The sequence below is a fragment of the Danio rerio genome, chromosome 3, assembly GCF_052040795.2.
Source record: "Danio rerio strain M-AB ecotype USA chromosome 3, GRCz13ab, whole genome shotgun sequence".
NCBI lineage: Eukaryota > Metazoa > Chordata > Actinopteri > Cypriniformes > Danionidae > Danio > Danio rerio.
Window position 1 is genome coordinate 13,815,986 of NC_141023.1, and position 16,402 is coordinate 13,832,387.

Below are 16,402 nucleotides of genomic sequence, written 5' to 3' on the forward strand. Positions count from 1 at the left end.
ATAAAAAACGAATAAATCACTGTTTTCAAATTACTTTGTTTTTTTTTTTATTTCTATTTGAGTAGCTACTGTGAACGATACAATCCTTACACATTTAACTGCTTGCAAAACATAAGAATCAGATCAGTTTTCTTCAAGAAAATTTACAAATGATAAAAACGAGACAGAATCAGAAAATGTTTATATCTTTAAACAAACTAAAAGATCAGAGGCAAAAAATAATTTAAAGATAATTTAAACATTAAATTAAATTTAAGCCTAAATTACAGCCCAAATCAAAAGCAGTGATTTTTAAATGTACTTTGACTTGTATTTCGTTGCAGACAATACAACAAATATTATTTATTTGTGCTACTCACAATTTCTTTTTCAAAAATGCATTTTAATTATGGTTCTTGCAACACATTTCAAAATAATGTTGGAACAGTAGAGCATTTACCACTCTGTAATGTTGTCGTTGCTTTTCACAACACTTAAAAGACGTTTAGGGAATAAAGACACCAAGTGATGAAATGTTTCAGGTGTAATTTTGTCCCATTTTTCCTGCAAACAAGTCTTAAGGAGGGCAACAGTTTGTGAGTTGCATTTTGCGCTTCAAAAGACGACACACATTCTCTATTGGAGACTGGTCGGGACTGCAGGCAGGCCAGTCAAGTACTTGTATTTTCTTCCTCTGTAGCCTGGAAAGAAGCAGCATATTCTGTTCCAAAATCTTGATGTACTTTTTAGCAATAATGGTGCCATCACAGAAGTGCAAGTTATATTTGCCAAGGGCACTTAAACAACCCCATACCCTGACAGACCCTGGCTTTTGGACTTGTTGCTGGTAACAGTCTGGATGATCCTTTTCTTCTTCTGTCCGGAGCACACAGCATCAATTTCTCTCCAAAAAATACCTTAAATACTGGTTTATCTAACCACAGTATCCGTTTCCATTGTGGGATGGTCCATCCTAGATGCCTCCGAGCTCAGAGAAGCCGATGGTGCTTCTGGACACTGTTAACATAAGGCTTCCTATAGGAACAGTGCAGTTTTAACTGCCATTTGTGGATGTAACAACGTACTAAACAAAAATTTGCCAAAATAGTTCTGAGCCGATGTGGTGTTATGGCTTATAGATGAATGACGATTCTTGATGCTTGATCAGAGATCACGGTAGTTCAGCTTAGGCTTGCGCTCTTGTCCTTTACGCACTGAAACGTCTCCAGATTCCTTTAATCTTTTATTGATGTTTTGTTGAAGGTGAAAAATCCAAATATCTTCATATCTTTCTTTGAGGAACATTGTTTTTAAACTTTTTAAAGAATTTTCTCACATATTTTATTGACAAACTGGTGATCTTCAGCCCATCTTTGCTCCTAAAGGACTAGACATTTTTTCGAAGCTGCTTTTTGTTACCAAATCATAATTACTATCACATGTTGACATCACCTGTTTCAAATCACATCATTATTTAACCAATTTATCAAATGACTTAATCGCTTAAAGCTGCGGTCACACTAGAGTTTGTGTGTGCGAAATTCTGTCGCGCAGCACTGCGAAAAGGGCTGGGATTAAACAAGATTATTAGACATTTTAAAAAGCGAGCGATTGCACAATGTTTAAAACTTCTGTCCAGAGAGGTCGTATTTTGATCCTCAATTGGTCTCACGCTGTCAAGTGATGCGATTTCGCAGGTCAGAGTTCACAAAGCTTGAATTTTGCACCGCAGCAACCTGCGAAACTTGACGCATGACCCTGCTTTTCCGGTCTGACGCATTCGCGTGCGTATTAATGGAAGTCCATGGGAGGAAAAGCCCAGTGTGACCGCAGCTTTTTAATTCCAACTTTTTTTGAGATGTTTCAGGTCTGAATCACAGGAAAGGATGTAGATATACAAATGAAATGGAGTTGACCAGACAAAACATGAAATATTTTGTGGTCATATTGTCTGCAGTGAAATACAAGTCAAAGTAAATTTAGAAATCACTACTTTCTTTTTTTTTATATATATATATATATATTTTTTCCATACTGTACCAACTTTTCTGATTTGGGGTTGTAAATATACGGAAACACTAAAACTGAAATAACATCAAATTATAAAAGCACAACAAAATGAATATTTAAATTCTTAGTTAAAGCTAGCTCATACTGTGTAAATGTGTGTGTATAAAGACGACATTAAGTATTTGTATATCTTTTAATATGTATTTCATTAGACAAGCAAAAAGATCAGAGGCAAAAAAATATATATAAATTCAAACCTAAATTAGATATACAGAAATGACAAACACTAAAACCCAATTATAAAAGCTCAACAAAGCTTAGACTTTAACTAATTTCTAAATAAAGCTAGTGTCTGTGTTCTTACACCTTTTCCAACTTAAAAATGCACCTTGAAAGTGCTGGAATTTTATGTTTTTTCAGCACCTGGCAACTGTGATAAATTGTGTTTATATATGCTTTACTTTTTTTTTTTTTTTTTTTTACATTTAAATCCATTGTGCTATTAAAAAAAACACAATATGACATTTCAACTTAAATTGTTGAATATTTTGGAGCACAGACTTACTGAAATAGTTCACCCAAAAATGGTACAAAGAATTAAATAAAAAAATCAGTTATTGGATGAAGTATCTTTTAAAGTTTGGTCTCATTCTACTTGAAGTTGATTTCTCAAAAGAAAATGAGCTTACAGCCAGATTGTGTTTGGGTGTAGTTCCAAACTTTTATGACCAGTCGTTTGTGACATTTCATGTCCGCTGTCATTCAAAATTCATGCAGCAAATTAAATCCTTGAGTCAGAGAATATTCCTGCAGCAAATAAATGAACTGTTCCTATGTCAACTGTTGCCAAAATCCATCACCAAACATGGGAAGCACAGTTTGTAAGCTTTCATCAATATTACTTTTTATTATTATCAATATTACTTTAGGTTAGGACTAACGTACTGTTTTAACTGTATGGCAATTGTCCCACCTGTCAAATAGTTTTCGTTATGTGCAGAATGTATTTTATAGAAAGGGAAAACCACTCCATAAGATAACGAATTATTATGAAAGCAATGCAACTTCTAATTCAAGCAGGTTCCAGCACTTTTCTAACCTTGAAAACACTATATTAAAAATCAAGCAGTTTCCAGGATTTCCAGCACTCATACAAACCCTGTAGTGTTTAGGCATTGTGTAAATGTGTGCATGCATAGTAATATAGAAGCACAGAGAGCAGTTTTTCACAAGAGAAAATGCACAAATTGTTTATTGGCATTAAATGGTCTCATAAAAACCTCAAATTGTAAAATAAACAAGACAAACTAAAAGATAACAAACAGGAAATTATCCATCTTGGAAAAAAATAACAACATCCTTTACATTTTCTAAGCATTTCTGTAACACTAAACTAAAGGGAAAAGACTTCATAAATCTACTTAATGTTGTGTGAATCTCCATCTGTAGCATTATTAGATCATCTCCTAAAGGGACGGTTCACCCAAAACTCACCCTTTTACTTGTTTCAAACATGTATGAGTTTCTTTATCTGTTAGACACAAAAGAAGATATTTTAAAGAATGTTGGAAACGTGTAACCATTGACTTGAATAGTATTTGTTTTCCCTACTACACACTCAGAAATAAAAGGTGCGTGATCTGTCACTGGGGTGACACCTTTTCAAAGGGTACACATTTGTACTTAAAGGGTCCGTATTGGTACCTCAAAAGCATATATTATTACCTACAGATTTTAAGAGGAACACTTTTGTACTGTTTAGGTACTAATATGTACCTTTGAGGTATTAATGTAAATCTTTTAGGTACAAATTTGTACATTTTGAAAAGCTACCACCCCAGTGACAGCTCGTGTACCTTTATTTCTGAGTGTATGGAGTCAATGGTTACAGGTTTCCAACATTTTTCTAAATATCTCCTTTTCGCTTCAACAAAAATAAGAAAGGTTTAGAATCACTTGTCTGGCAGTAAACAGTAAGTTAATTTTCATTTGTGGGTGAACTACCCCTTTAACTTTCCATAGAAGATGGGACAGCGATTCATGGGAGTTAAAAATAACAAACACAAACAAAAATCTTAAGTGTATTTGGTCATTTATGACATTTTGACCCAGCAAAACTACTGATTGGCTGCTTCACAAGCATCTATCCAATCGCTGTACACGTCCACCGGCTCCGAGAGATCTGGCAGGTAAGTTAAGGACAAAAACACAACAACATTAGACATCAAGCAGCAAAATATAGTCCCCTTTATTCCCAAAATGTCTGTCTTTTTGGAAGGATACAGGTTATTGGTGTCTGGAATTCTTCTAGACACACAGTACATGATATTATCCCGGTATTTCGACTCCGTTCCCTGGAATAAAGTACATTGATTTTGCATTATTTATTGCTTTATTTTTAAAACATAAAATAACGACTTGGTAAAACTCTTACATTTTAACGTCACATGATTTCTCGTGGTTACAGAAGGGGCAGGTGAACTGGGTGTCCAGGTTTCCAGTCATCTTTTTCTTGGGAGGAGGTTTTCTCTTGGACTTTCTGCGTCCCATGCTGTTTAGTACTACATAGAGGAAAAAAACAATAATAATAATAATAAAAATAATAATAATACAGTTAAATAATTGCGAAATCTGAAAGCAGGAGCACTTGTGTGTCAAATAACAACACAAGCAGCTGCCATGAGGTTTACAGTACAAACACACAGATCAATGTAACCTTCAAGTAATACATTCAGCATCTAAAACTAGAGTAAAATCCAACTTTAAAAAGTTTAACATCTAAAACTAGACCACAAGTCGTGTAAAGGCTATTTCTATTACGTTACGACTGAGCATTTCGTCTTAAAACCGACAAAATAAATGGATTAACGTCCAAATATCTCGTTAAAACCGTCTTTCAAGCTGGAATGTTTGCATTCACTTTTTTTATTTAGTGGTTTCGTGTTATTTGGAGGTCTTAACGGGGGACAACACTTGGATTGAAAGCACAGCAAACGCGAATACAGAAAAAAAACTAATCCGTGCTAAACCGCGAAGCTAACGGTAAAGCACTCTCCGATAAATACACGAGCTCTCTAATATTCAAATAAGCATATTGTACATCAGGTAAAGAATAAATCTCTTACGAAACTGCAAATATTACGAAGCAGCTCTTGGAGAAAAGCACGCACAGCCTGCAGAGAATAAACAGAGGATTCACTTCCGCTCGGTCAAATACGCCTTCAGTTTAAAAGAGCGCTCTCTATTGGCAAACAACAAAAGCACAACATGGAGAGCATTCATTCATTCATTTTTTTTTTCTGCTTTTAGGCCCCTTAATTAATCTGGGGTCACCACAGCGGAATGAACCGTTAACTTATCCAGCATATGTTTTACGTAGTGGGTGCCCTTTCATCTGCAACCCTTTACTGGGAAACATCCATACACTACGGACAATTTAGCTTACCCTATTCACCTGTACTGCATTGCCTTTGGACTGTGGGGGAAACCCGGAGGAAACCCACGCGAACGCGGGGAGAACATGCAAACTCCACATAGAAACACCAACTGACCCTGCCGGGACTCGAACCAGCGACCTTCTTGCTGTGAGGCAGCAGCACTACCTACTGCATCACCGCGTCGGCCCGATTTATATACTCACTCCTTTATATATTTGCGTATTTATTTATATAATGTTTTGCAGGTTTCATCCTCCCTTAGAAATGGCAAAAAAATGAAGTAAATTGTTAGAAATATAAAATTGCTTAAATTAAGAATTAATTATAAAATCTTAATTTTAAAATATTAAATTAAATATTTTATCAGTATATACCTAACACTAACCACTCCGTGTCATAATGTTATTTTTTAATGTTATATTGTAAAACGGTGTGAGACTGGACTTCAGAACGACAAACAGCTCGTGATTGGTTCGTTTTCGTTCATGTGTTTGGATAGTAGAAAGTGATTGGATGTCGAGGTCACGAGGGCGGGACTAACACGGTAGGTGTGATATCAGGCGAAAAGAGCAACCAACAGAACATTTGTGCACGACAAGACAAGTTGCAGGATTAACCCAAACTGATCACACAGAACCAGGCGTAGAGCGACCGGGTATGTATTTTCTATAAACCGACAGAGTTTACAGTTGGAGGGAAATTGCTTAAGCGTGTCATGCTTGCCCAAGTAACAGAAATTTTGTGAACGACCATTACGGAAGTCTTGAAACGCTGTGCTTATTAACGTCTTATTAACGGAGTATTAAAAATAAACTGATGCAAACATAAATAAATGGATCAAAAACATACGCTGTCAGGATCTCAGGTGAGGTTTATGAACGCACAAACACAGGCTCTGTGTTGAATTAGTATGTTGCTGTCATGTTATCAACATCAGCCCATGCTTAAAACTCCTCTTATCTACACTAACACACTTGATATGCATGTGCGTTCATAATACATGTTAGGCCTATATAGCCTACTAACTGTGAGCTGTTATGCACTATGCAGATAGGAAAATATTCATCCATTTATCTCTATTAATCAAGTTCAAAAGAGCTGTTTTGGCATGACTTGTCAAGTATCGGCAAAACATTGCAGGTTACATAATCGATAAATAAAATCGAATAACGATTATTATAAAAATCGAGTGATTATAAAATACATTGATTTATAAATACATGTATACATACAGAAAAGGGAAAACACAATTAATATTTTGATAAATGCATGCATAAATAAGAAAGATAAAAGCATTAATATGAGGATTTAAAGGACAATGAAGGAGAAAAATTCATTCGTTTATTAATTTTCCTTCAGTTTAATCCCTTATTTATCGGGGGTCCCCACAGTGGAATGAACCGCCAACTATTCCAGCATTTGTTTTACGCAGTGGATGGCCTTCCAGCCGTAAGTCAGTACTGGAAAACACCTATAAACACTCATTCTCACACACACACACACACACATCCTATGGCCAGGGGGAAACCGGAGCAGGGAGCACTCAGAGTAAACCCGGGCCAACACTGGGAGAACATGCAAACTCGAAATAGAAATGCCAACTGACCCAGCCAGGACTCCAACCAGTGAACTTCTTGCTGTGAGGTGACAGTGCTTACCACTGAATTGGCTCAGTCCCTTTATTGATCTGGGGTCGCCACAGCGGAATGAACCGGCAACTTATCCAGCACATGTTTTACGCAGCGGAGGCCCTTCCAGCAGTTACCCATCACTGGGAAACATCCATACACACTCATTCACACTCATACACTACAGAAAATTTTAGCTTACCCAATTCACCTATAGTGCATGTCTTTGGACTGTGGGGTAAACCGGACCACCCGGAGGAAACCCACTCCAACATGGGGAGAACATGCAAACTCCACACAGAAATGCCAACTGACCCAGCTGAAGCTCGAACCAGCAACCTTCTTGCTGTGAGGCGACATCGCTGCTCTCAGTGCCACCGCGTCACCAGAATAATATATATTTTTAAAGTATAATAACATAAACAATATTATACAGCACTGTACATCCATTCAGATGGTTTACTATAATGTTTCTGACTAATTTTGTCCCCTGGCTGACTCTCTGTGTTTATGACATACTTTGCTGCTGTTAATACTGGTGTTCTCTCACAAAGACTGTGTTTGATTTTATGTATGGGAAAGGCAAAAAAAGAGAAAAGGATGTTTATTAAATTATATATCAAGACAAGCAAACATGGCAATATGTATTAGTAGAAGACAATATTTTGTATGGGACCTATTATATCAAGGTAACTTGATTTTGAAAGGGCTTATAAAAGCAAGAATGAGAAATGCTTTTACTTTTTAATTACCAGTGAAGGTTGTGGGGGGGGACAGACCATTTAGAAACCAGTGATTAATAATTATATTAATGTAAACCTTCTAATAATATTCGCTGTCCCCCCACTTTTAAAATGTCTGCTACGCCCCTGTTTGTAGGTAAGTTTGAAGGCATTTTGGAATATTCAAAATATGGTTGTGTTAGGTTGAAAATAGTTTTTTGTTTTGTTAAGTACATAACTTTTTTTAAAGTTTGTATCTTCATTTATTTATTAATTTTCCTCCTGCTTAGTTCCTTATTTATCAGGGGTCACCACAGTGCAATGAACCACCAACTTATCCAGCTTATGTTTTACACAGCAAATGCCCTTCCAGCCACAGCCAAGCACTGGAAAACACCCATACACGCTCATATTCACACTAATAACTGGAGCACCCGGGGAGAACATGCAAACAGAAATGCCAACTGGTCTAGCTGAGACTCGATCCAGCACTCTTCTTGCTGTGAGGCTACAGTGCTAACCACTGAGCCACCGTGATGCCTTAAGTTGTTTATGTATTTAAGCTTGTAGTTTTGCTTTAATTTGAAAAAAAAAATCTGGGTGGCGCAGTGGGTAGCACGTTCGCCTCACAGCAAGAAGGACGCTGGTTCAAGCCTCGGCCGGGTCAGTTGGCATTTCTTGCATGTTCTCCCTGTATTGGCGTGGGTTACCTCCAGATGCTCCGGTTTCCCCCATAAGTCCAAAGACATGCGCTATAGGTGAATTAGGTGAGCTAAATTGTCCGTAGTGTATGTGTGTGTGTGTGTGTGTGGATGTTTCCCAGTGATTGGTTGTGGCTGGAAGGGCATCCGCTGTGTAAAACATATGTTGGAGAAGCTGGTGGTTCATTCCGCTGTGGTGACCCCAGATTAATAAAGGGACTAAGCCGAAAGGAAAATAAATGCATGAATGAATAAAAAAAGATATTTGATATCCCTTTCTCTCATTGTTGGTCAAGCTAAATTATCAAATCGGAAGCTCATAGAAAGGGTGAATATAGAGATTTTGTAAATAAAATAAATAATAATGCCATGGTTAAATCCAGGATTAGAATTAAATATACATTTTGTCAACTCACAAGGAATTGACTTGAATTTTAATTTTAATGGTGTGTGAATGAAGCTTTGCTGTGTATGCTATGTGAAAAGGAGATGGTATTATTTAATAGGCCTGTTACGATATGAATGTTTTGTTGTTGTTCGATATATTGCACCAAAATATCTTGCGATTAACAATATTATTGTCATTTTAAGCCACTCATCATTATATAATGCCAGAATGACAATATCATATCATTACAATGCAAATACACTCTTCCAAAGAACACATCATGTTTTATTCTTAAGAATAATTCATGTAATTGCAGTCATTTTAACTATTTAATAATGATGCATTGGAATCAGAATGTGAAAACGCAAATCCTAAATAAATAATAATAAATGTTAACAAAAAAACTTCAATGTAAAAAGTAACAGAGGCTGCGATATCTGCTACCAGATCTATATTCAGTTGTCACACACTTGTATAAAAATATACTATAGTAATTTATAGTAAATACTGCAGTGTTTTTTTAACCGTACTGACACTGACAGCTCCAATACAGATAGAGATGTTGCACAATCAGCTAAAGTGTTGCTAGAATTGTTTTTTAACGTCTGGGCGATATATATTGCATCAGCAAAAATGATTGAGCTCATGTCCATGTGTTAATTATATGGTGACAGGCCTTTTATTTAATTAGTAATGTTTGGTGATTGGATAGTGTCCTGCCATATTTTGTAATTTGCTCTTTGAGGTTTTAATCTTAATTAAATTGCTTCTTTTTCTATTTATAGAACATTTTTTCTTTACAGAAAGATAATTATGGCTACTGAGGGAGATCCGACTGACTTTGTGAAAGTTCTTCATCTGCTGGTGATTTCCTTCACTTGGGGAATGCAGGTGTGGGTGTCTTTCATAGCAGGTAAGCAAACTTGTATGAAAACTAAACAGAAATACAGTCGATGCATGCCATGTACCCGTAATTCTGCTTTTGTCTTTCTTAGGTTTTGTGCTGATTTCTCAGGTGTCCATGCACACATTCGGTCTTGTGCAAAGCAAGCTGTTCCCAGTTTATTTCTACTGTCTGCTGGGTGGCAATGCAGTCAGCCTCGCCGTATATGCTGTGTATCACCCTAGAGAACTGCTCGATTGGCATGAAGGCATACAGGTGACAGATTGAGTCATTGTTTTTGGGCTTGTTACGCGTTGAAGTTTTTAAGTTATTAAATGGATAAAACAAAGCAATCAGTAAGTCTGTAATGATGCTAGATGAAAAATTAAAAGACAAAGCGGTTGGTTAAATGAAACAAAAAGTAAGTATTTATTAAACAAAGAATGTCAAACAATGAAAATAGGAAATTAGATGTAATGTAAATGTAATTTACTGAATTAAACAGGAAAATGGAAGTGTAGCCAAAACAAAGAAATAAATAATGATCACAATAATGATAAATAATGATAACGAATGATCTAACTAAACCCCATCCCACTAAACTAACTAACCATAGAGAAATGCTGAAACAAAACTGTAATCTTCAGCATGTCGCTTAACTAAACTTCATAACTACTTCAAAACATAATTACAAATGTGGCAACCCCTCCATAAACTAACTAACAGCGTTACTAGACTTCTCGTTAAGTACATGTAAGCCATTAGCAAAACAAGATCTCATAATCCAATTCTCATAAAGATCGTTCAACTTCTTAATAGATACTAAATTGAGCTTCACAAGCTTATCTAATAAATCGATGGCTTAATCAAGAGAAACGAGACAATACAGCAACCAACCTAAACACAAATAAACAGGCCGGCCGACACAAGCAAGGAGTTTGGCGGAGAGCCAAGCGCTCCTGGAGAACAGCGCAAGCACACAGCTTTTATACTGTGCGGACCAGCTCCTGATTGGCGTGCCGATTGAGTCATGATGGTGATTGACAGCCCCTCGACCAATGGTTGCACATCTAAAACAGGACAGTGCACACAACGGAAGAGAGAGAGAGAGAAGAGAACGCAAAACAGAAAACAAACAAAACAGCACACAACATACGTGAAACGTAACAGGGCTGCACAATGATGGAAGGGAATAAGCTGGATTCTTTGCATTCTATTTAAGACAGTGGTCACCAAATTTGTTCCCGGAGGGTCGTGTGTCCAGCAGATTTTAGCTCCAACCCTAATCAAACACACCTGAACAAGCTAATCAAGGTCTTGCTAGGTATACTTGAAACATCCATGCAGGTGTGTTGAGGCAAGTTGGAGCTAAACCTTGCAGGGTCACCGGCCCTCCAGGACTGAGATTTGTGACCCCTGTTTTAAGACATATAGGATGTTTAACTGATAACTTCAATAACTCTATAAGGAAATAGTCTAGCTTAGGGGTGCCCAAAGTTAGTCCTGGAGGGCCGATGTCCTGCATAGTTTAGCTCCAACTTCCTTTAAAACACCTCCCTGGAACTTTCTAGGATGCCTACAAAGAGCTTGATTAGCTGGTTCAGGTGTGTTTAATTGGGGTTGGTGCTAAAATATGCAGGACAGTAGCGCTCCATGGCTGCGTCCGAAACCGCCTACTACTCAGTAGGTACTGCATTTGAATTTAAACATACTACTCGGCCGTTAAAAAAGTACACTCTATACAGTATGAATGTGAAAAGTATGAATGGAATTCGGACGTACTACATCCGCCATTTTGACATGGTCACGTGACCTACCTGCGTCAGTTGCGTCGCCTCAATTCCATTCATGAATTCTCTCACGGGGCATTATGGGATAGCGCAGCGTGCATGGGATACGCACTTCAGAATCTCGCCGGAAGTAGTAAGTCATCAACTTCTCGCCTACTGATTTTCGAATTCTATGAATTCGGACATACTACTCGGCTCGCATACTGATTTTAGCGTACTATATAGTATGGAAGTATGCGGTTTCGGACGCAGCCCATGACTGAGTTTGAACACCTCTGGTTTTACTTTAAAGACTGGAATCCTTTTAGTGCATAATGGTTTGGGGGGAAAAAAACAATATATACAGTTAAGCCCACAATTATGAATACCCAAAATGATTCATAAAATTATTCATATTCACATACATTTAAATAATTCCTATTTATACAAAAATGGTCTTTTTCTTATATCAAATACTCGTGGCATCATTGTGGAAAAATAATATTTCTCAAATTTTGTCAGAATTTGCCAGGGGTATGTATAATGTTGGGCTTGAGTCTATACATTACAGTATACCACAATAATAACAAAAATAATAAAATAAATAAATAAATAATATTCTTTAAATACATTTTTGGTTATTGTCCACACAATTTGAAGGACATAAAGGACATTCAGCTTGCATTAGAAAAGTCAGTTTACCGTTAGGAAACCCACATCAGGCAAGTCAAAAATTTTCATGCGTCATAGATGCAAATGTAAAACAAAACTACCTTTTGCGTGATGGGATAATACCTCAAAGTTGTACCCATTAGCAGTCAAGGGGGTGGTGCGCCACGCCATGCATTTTAGAAATTTAAGCATTGATTTCCATCTGGGTACACATTGCGGCAATGCAAGTCGACGGCTGTCTGTGGCACTCATCTGCCACTCGTATTTCTGCCACGCCACGAGTGCCATCTGAATAGTTTCCTTTTAAATAACATGCGAATGTGCATGTCCAGCGAATGTTACTTCCAACTGTCATATGCCTCCGACCTGCATCCGGTGTGCGACCAGCTTCAGAAGACTGGAACTTCAGGTTTAAGCCAGCACTGATGTCTCATTGCAAAGAAGCAAACAAAACTGACATTTAGGCCCAATCCCAATTCTATTTTTGCACCCCTACCCCTTTCCCTTCGTCCTTACAACCGAGGGTTAGGGGAAGGGCTTCAAAATTTACCCCTAAGAATTGGGACAGCACCACAGCATCTGCACACGTCATCATATGTCATCGGGATCTCTCGCTTCATATGAGATCAGACGATGGGGACTGCTGTAGTTATTCCAGTTGTGCTATTTTTTGGTATTTATTTTCAAGAAATCACTGAAGGCATATATTATGTTATCATTACGACCTAATGTGACGATAAGATTATAACTGTGCTGTGCATTTACACAGTGGCCATAATCATCTATGTAAACACACCAAAACAACATTAACATTATAGCAGACACTGTAAAAAGCTCATTCTCAGCCACTAGACTTTTTCTGACAGGGTATTCGAGTGTCATCGAGTGAAAATGTTGTGCGACTACTATACAGGAGTTATGATTATGAATTATAAACCGCGAAATTTAGCAGGGGGGTTTTTTGCGTTTTTTTTAAGCATGACGGTAAAACACAAACGCGGTTATAAATATATATTAAAACATGTGTTTTTTTTTTTTTGTCATAAAAACTCAGAATAATGACAAAAAAAAATACTAATTTGTGCATCTCCTTACTTCCGGGTTCAGCAATACTCCCGCGCAAAACGAGGGGTAGGGGTAAGGGGAAGGGCTTAGGGGTAGAATTGGGATTGGGCCTTAGCCTACAATCCTTGTACAACCTACACTTTTATCTGTTATCTCTCTGTTTTGGTGGTGGCCAATTGTAATGTAAGATTTTGGAAACCAGATCTAAATTTAGCAGGAACGGTCTGGTTGGATAGAAAATTATTCTAAGCAAGCAGCAAATGAATAAAAACTGAATATACAGCCGAAGTGGTTGGGTGCGGAATAAAAGTTAACAGGAGCGGGACTAAAAAATCTGTCCAGCGCAGACCTCTAGATTACACTACGCTGTTAAAAAAAAAAGCTTAATTCCACACAAATGCTTTATGTTGTTCCAATGCAAATCGATTAAGTTAGCTTAATCATTTTTACATATTTAAGTGAACTGAACTTAAAACAATTAAGTTGTCCCCTCAAAAAATTAAGAATTGTGTTGTTTCAACTCATTTCAAATAAGTAGTTTGAACTCAATCTCACTTGTGCTTTCATTTCATCACCCAGTCTTAACTCTGTGTGTACTCCAATGTTTGGATACCCTCTATTATCATTCAGTTTGTATTGTCCTCGACAGATGAGCCTGTTCTTTGTGGCTGTGATTATGGCTGGTCTGAATGCGCAGTGGTTTGGTCCGTCTGCCACAGAGAATATGCTGGTCATGCAGGAGATCGAGAAGGAGCACGGTCTGGGAAATCAAGTGGGCATGAGCTCCAACAGGGAAGGATACACCAAACTGCGTGAACAGGACCCCAAATACAAGGAGCACAGAAGCACCTTCTACCGCTACCATGGTCTGTCCAACCTCTGCAACCTCATTGGCTTTTTCTGCATTACCGTCAATCTCATCTACCTGGCCCTCAATTTGGGAACTATATGAGTACAGACAGACAGATATTTTTCAAGATGATACGTTGTCTGTTTTCTACTGTCGAGTTTTTTTAAGTATAACAATAAGGCTTCTAGTTTTTATATCGAAACACCAAGGATGATGAATATTACAAGAATGATTGCTAAGGGACAGTTCATCCACAAATGAAAATTCTGTCATAAAATAATCACACTGTACTTAAGACCTGTTTGAGTTTCTTCTGTTGAACACAAAGGAGATATTTTGAAGAAAACTGGAAACTGGTAACCATTGACTTCCATAGTATTTGCAACCATGGAAGTTAATGATTACAGGTTTTTTAACTTTCTACTAAATATCTCCTCTGTGTTCAACAGAAGAAACTCAAACTAGTTTTAAAGTGAAGGATGAGTAAATGATAACAGTTTTCATTTTTGAGTGAACTATCTCTTTATATAACTTCTATTTAGGCCTGCGTTTCTATCAGTTTCATGCTCAACCTTAACTGATAATATTATGGATATTCACAGTATTTTGTCCCTACTTTAATATGTTTCAAAGTGGGTAATTGCACTGAATTGTTTATGATAAACAGAAAATGTATGTAAACGAGTGATAATATAGCTGTTTATGATTGCTTAAATATTATTATTATTATTATTATTATTAATCTTATTATTTGTTGGTTGTGTATGCATTATGATTCATGCCTTTACACTTCAATGTGAACAACACATGTATTACACCATTTAGAGGGCTGTTTTTAGAAATTTGTGGACCAGTTTTAGACGTGTCAATGATTAAATAGTTTACATTTTATTAGAAACGGAAAGACACTAAAATGGCAATTAAATGCCAACTTTCAAGAAGCAACGTTGTAAATGGACCTCTGATCCAGTTTGTAAGATATAATGTTTGAACAGCAGAGTAAGTTTCCTATTTTCAGTGTGGACATTTTGTGTGTGTTTGGGAATTTTTGACACTGAACAAATGTGTTTCAGGTAAAAGCACAAGTGTCAAATCCAGTTCCCGGAGGGCCGTAGCACAGTTTAGTTCCAACCCTGCATCAACAAACATAAGCTGCGGTCACACTGCACTTTTCTCCCCATAGACTTCCATTCATGATGGAACTCAATTAGTTTGATCAGGTGTGTTTAATTAGGGTTGAAACTGAACTGTGCAGAGCTGTGGCCCTCCAGGAACTGGATTCGTAGGAGCTACTGAAACGATCTACACTTATGTCTTTAAAATCAGTACATCTTTAGCTGATGTTGAGTTTCAATTACAAAAATAAAAGCACACTTTGAGTAGTCTGAAAGATCTACACAGATCTAGCATGCTTTGTTTTCATTTGTGTTTACTGTTGCTGTGTCACATCGATTACAATTGTATGTACAGCGTCTTATGTATCAAGTACTATGGCTGGGCAGATTAACGATATTAAATCGAATCACGATATAATTTGTCAATAACAATAAGTTCTGAACTTCTTTACTCTATATTGATCTAAGAGCCAATCACATTGCAGAAATGTGCAAAAACAGGAATCTAAAAGTGTGTTGATATTAGAGATGCACCGAATTTTCGGCCACCGAAAATGTATCGGCTGAAAATATGTTATGCCATTTAATGGACTCTTTAATTTTTGTTGCTTCAGTCATTGTTGGGGTGCTTTATTAAATCTGGAAGTATTAATAACTTATATCGAAATATGTCATTATCGTTCGATATGAAAAATAATTTTCAAGATTGCATTTGTCATATCGCTCAGCACTATCATGTACACATTCTTGTTAGAACTGACTAAATACATCCAAGACTTTTGCAAACCTGAATATGTGTCAAAAAAAAGAGGTGCAACTTTTTGTGCTTAATTTTTGTTTTATTTACTAGTAAGTCTTGATTTGAATTTTAAGCATGTCATGATTTTGCAAGGTACGATGCGATACTGGATTAACATCTATGTTTGTTCGAAAATGTAATCCATACTCATTACCTACCCCTAAACCCAATTATAACTGTGAATTATTTCCAAAATCACAGGGGAATAATAGTTGGATAGCAATCATGTAGAAGTGCATAAACCTAACCGTAAGCCTAAACTTAGTGAAGTTTATTTATAAATAATTTCGAGAGGATCACATGCTTATGATTGCTTGCGGCTGGTCCCGCGTTATCCAATTTATGATTCACCAATCAGACGATTCCTAAGTCACTATAAATACC

At 36.9% G+C, this 16,402-nt stretch overlaps 3 protein-coding genes across 7 annotated transcripts in view; 1 reads left to right on the forward strand and 2 right to left on the reverse strand.

Annotated features, from left to right (window-relative positions):
• Nucleotides 1-16,402, reverse strand: part of LOC147845543 (uncharacterized) — a 261,502-nt gene that overhangs the window by 232,625 nt on the left and 12,475 nt on the right. The gene's annotated exons all lie outside the window — the stretch shown is intronic.
• Nucleotides 3,212-5,188, reverse strand: elof1 (elongation factor 1). 2 transcript variants are annotated; one of them, NM_200386.1, is given in 4 exon segments: nt 3,212-4,171; nt 4,273-4,343; nt 4,424-4,550; nt 5,115-5,188. In NM_200386.1, coding segments are annotated over 3 exon segments (252 nt in total). In that variant the 5' UTR covers nt 4,540-4,550; nt 5,115-5,188; the 3' UTR covers nt 3,212-4,106.
• Nucleotides 5,956-15,648, forward strand: tmem205 (transmembrane protein 205). Of its 4 annotated transcripts, none has more exons than XM_087243373.1 (5): nt 5,956-6,081; nt 6,786-6,875; nt 9,651-9,778; nt 9,861-10,024; nt 13,904-15,486. In XM_087243373.1, exons 2-5 carry the CDS (start codon nt 6,862-6,864, stop codon nt 14,204-14,206), a joined length of 609 nt encoding a protein of 202 aa, XP_087099499.1. In that variant the 5' UTR covers nt 5,956-6,081; nt 6,786-6,861; the 3' UTR covers nt 14,207-15,486.